Source organism: Anoplophora glabripennis, unplaced genomic scaffold (genome assembly GCF_000390285.2).
Source record: "Anoplophora glabripennis isolate ALB-LARVAE unplaced genomic scaffold, Agla_2.0 scaffold45, whole genome shotgun sequence".
In the NCBI taxonomy this organism is placed as follows: domain Eukaryota; kingdom Metazoa; phylum Arthropoda; class Insecta; order Coleoptera; family Cerambycidae; genus Anoplophora; species Anoplophora glabripennis.
Window position 1 is genome coordinate 9581 of NW_019416437.1, and position 3025 is coordinate 12605.

A 3025-nucleotide genomic window follows, 5' to 3' on the forward strand; every position below is an offset into this window, starting at 1 on the left:
TCAGTCGAGATTTGACACGAGAAGCATCTCTGAGTTGGTCTTCACACTTGTATTATAGTGTTTGAATTGAATAACCTCTCATTGTCCGCTCCTTTAGTGGCTAGTAGTCGCTACCAATTTTTTAAATACACACGGGGGAAACTTCCCCACCAATAGTTAGAAAGTGGTAGTAGTACTGAGTATCAGCGACCTTTCGGGGTACATTAAGGCTGTTCCCCTCAGCTTGTGGCACGGCTTGGTCTGCCATTCCACAAAATAGGGAAAAAAGAATTCGTTAACAAGTTCCCCTTTACTTATTAATTAAGGGGAACCCTACACCTATCGTTCCACAACGCGAGCCGAACCCCACATCCCCAGAAGCAGCCGCGGCCGTGCAGAAACGCTTCCTGCACGCATCCAGCGTGTCCTGGGGATTCTTAGAGATACCCCCAACCACGTACCCATCGCCAACCGGGTCCGGAAACCACCGCTTACGTGGACATGGCGTCCAGCACGTAAGGCTCGAGTAACCGATATCCAGGTTACCTACACAGGCAAGAGAGCCTGTGCGATCCCAGCGATGCACCTTCGAGCATCTTCGATGACTACCAGGCCTAGTCCAGGTCCACTAGGCCTCCACCAGGTCCAATCCAGGTCCACCAGGTCCACTACGTCCACGCTAGGCCTACTCCAGGTCTACTACGTCCTCCCTAGGTCCACCCTAGGTCCACCAAGCCTCCACCAGGCGTACTCCAGGTCCACCAGGTCCGCACCATGTCCGCTCCAGGTCCTCCAGGCCCATACTAGGTCCGCTCCAGGTCCACCAGGACCCTAGGTCTGAAGTCCATTTTTGAAAAAAAAATAAAATAAATAAAATAAAAAATAAAATTAAATAAAAATAAATCCAAAAAAATAAAAATAAAATAAATAAAATAAAAAAATAAATAAAAATAAAAAAACAAAAAAAATATATTTTTTTAAACCATCCGACATGGAGCCATCACCGTACCTACCTGGTACCCCACCACAAGTGCCTTTGAGGCTTTCCCTGCTGGACAGCGAGGTGTCCTTCCATAATTACCAGCATCAAGGACCACCGTCCCAACCTGGACCTCCTACACCGCAGAGATCTACGCCAAGCACCGTCGAGCTTCTGCAGGCTTTGAACCTAGCCATCCAAGCTCAACGAAACACCAGTACCCGTCCGGCCCCAAGCCAACCTGCTGCAGGTCCGAGCCAGACCTCAGAAAGGGCTCCAGCCCAGCCACCGAGGCAGTGAGCCTCCCAGATCCAGGTCCGATTGTCGAATTGCCTCTCTCGGCAATCGAACCAAACCCCTTCGACAACATCGATGTCGAAGCCCTTGTCGGCGACCTCAACAACATTACCACTGAGGTCGTCCCAGCCAATGCCGAATTGCCACTTCTGACCGTCTACCTGGAAGATCAGAGATGCACCACCGGGCAATCCAGTCAATGATGACGTCTTCTCGGACGAGGAAGACGAGATGCCACCACCGGAAGCCGCAGAAGCCGAGGACCAATATCTGGATGACCTGCACCCCGGCCAGCCAATAGAGCCAGTGGCACCCCAAGTCGGGGCTCAGGACGAGGACGGTCCACACCTCGACCGGCCAACAGAGCCACGACTACCCTATACCGAAGCCCAAGACCAGGACGGTCTCCACCCCGGTCGGCTAATAAAACCAACCAGCCAACCAGGACGGCAACCTACGGACCATGGACGGGTCCAACGGCTGGATGACGACCGCCCTCCATATCCACTGATAGCCTACCCTGAGGCGACACCAGGCCCTAGCCATGCTAGGCCACATGCAAACCTCCGAGCAAGCCACCATCTCTAATAAAACCAACCAGCCAACCGGAACGGCAATCTACGGACCACGGACGGGTCCAACGTCTGGAAGACGACCGTCCTCCATGTCCACTGATAGCCTACCCTGAGGCGACACCAGGCCCTAGCCATGCTAGGCCACATGCAGAGACCAAACCCCCGAGCCAGTCATTACCCGCTGTAGGCGGTCCAACCAAGCGACCGGCCCAGCAGAGCCAACCAGCCGCCAGCTGGACTGCCGGAGCAGCCAGCGTTCGACAGCCCCCCCTCAGTGCCAAAGACACTCTAACATACACTAACCTATTTTTCAGTACCAACTATTTCATATATAACTGTATTTTGCCATGTATTTAACCATTTTTTCTTGATAGAATAAAAACAAAACACCAACACTCAGAGATGCTTTTCCGAAACCCCGGGGGTGTCACGGGACGCAAGAATAACGCGCACGTTGGGCGCCATGTCGTGATATGTGATCGTTGGTGCCTAATATTTGAGAATTGTGCGGAGAATTAGCAACATGGGCTCGCCGCGAAGACGTCGAAGCAGGACTTCGAGCTCCACGTCGAGCGCCATGTCGCGGAATATGATCTGAATGCGGTGTTCGGTCGGCATGGGTCCTCAGTGGAGACATCAGAAGTTCTAATCGAGCTCCACGTTGGAAACCATGTCGCAACCTGTGATCTGGGATGTTAGTTCCCTTGACCGGGTTCCGCGGCAGGAACGCACGGAGTTCACGGGGATCGTCGCTATCGACGCCCGGTCGCACTATATTCTCTGACGATTGGAATCTGTGGTGGATATGACCTACAGACGTGGTGTCTAGGACACGAGCTCGCGGGGGAGATCTCGACGAAGAAGGTCGAGCTCCGCGTTGAGCGTCGTGTCGGGTTAGACTTTCTTGATATGGACCACTTAGGCGATGATCGTATGTTCGGGGGAAATCATGAGAATGGACGGGCGACGTACAAGTATTGTTTTGATAAAAAAGGCCGGCTTCGTCACCTATGACGTAGTCGGCTAAGGGGTTTTCGCTTACTATGGCACCCGAACGCGATGCGCATTGCTCCCGCTGGATACCACTTCGTAAAAAAGCTGAATGAACTGTAGCGTCGTCACCGACGGCTAGCTCACGTTCCGAAACACCCGACATCGGAAGTAGGCCGCTATCGGGGCCAGACCGTGAACCGTG

General features: G+C 53.1%; 1 protein-coding gene across 1 annotated transcript; it reads left to right on the forward strand.

Moving 5' to 3' along the window:
* The first annotated feature begins 970 nt into the window (after positions 1–970).
* LOC108917088 (proline-rich receptor-like protein kinase PERK9) lies at positions 971–1843 on the forward strand. Its single transcript, XM_018723526.1, has 2 exons — positions 971–1254; positions 1429–1843. Exons 1-2 carry the CDS (start codon positions 971–973, stop codon positions 1841–1843), a joined length of 699 nt encoding a protein of 232 aa, XP_018579042.1.
* Positions 1844–3025: the final 1182 nt, after the last annotated feature.

Bases quoted from the DNA above. Each gene is read 5' to 3' on its own strand.
- LOC108917088 (XM_018723526.1), top strand. From the start codon at position 971: ATGGAGCCATCACCGTACCTACCTGGTACCCCACCACAAGTGCCTTTG. The intron at 1,255-1,428 runs GTGAGCCTCCCA...CTGGAAGATCAG, and splicing joins CCAGCCCAGCCACCGAGGCA to AGATGCACCACCGGGCAATC.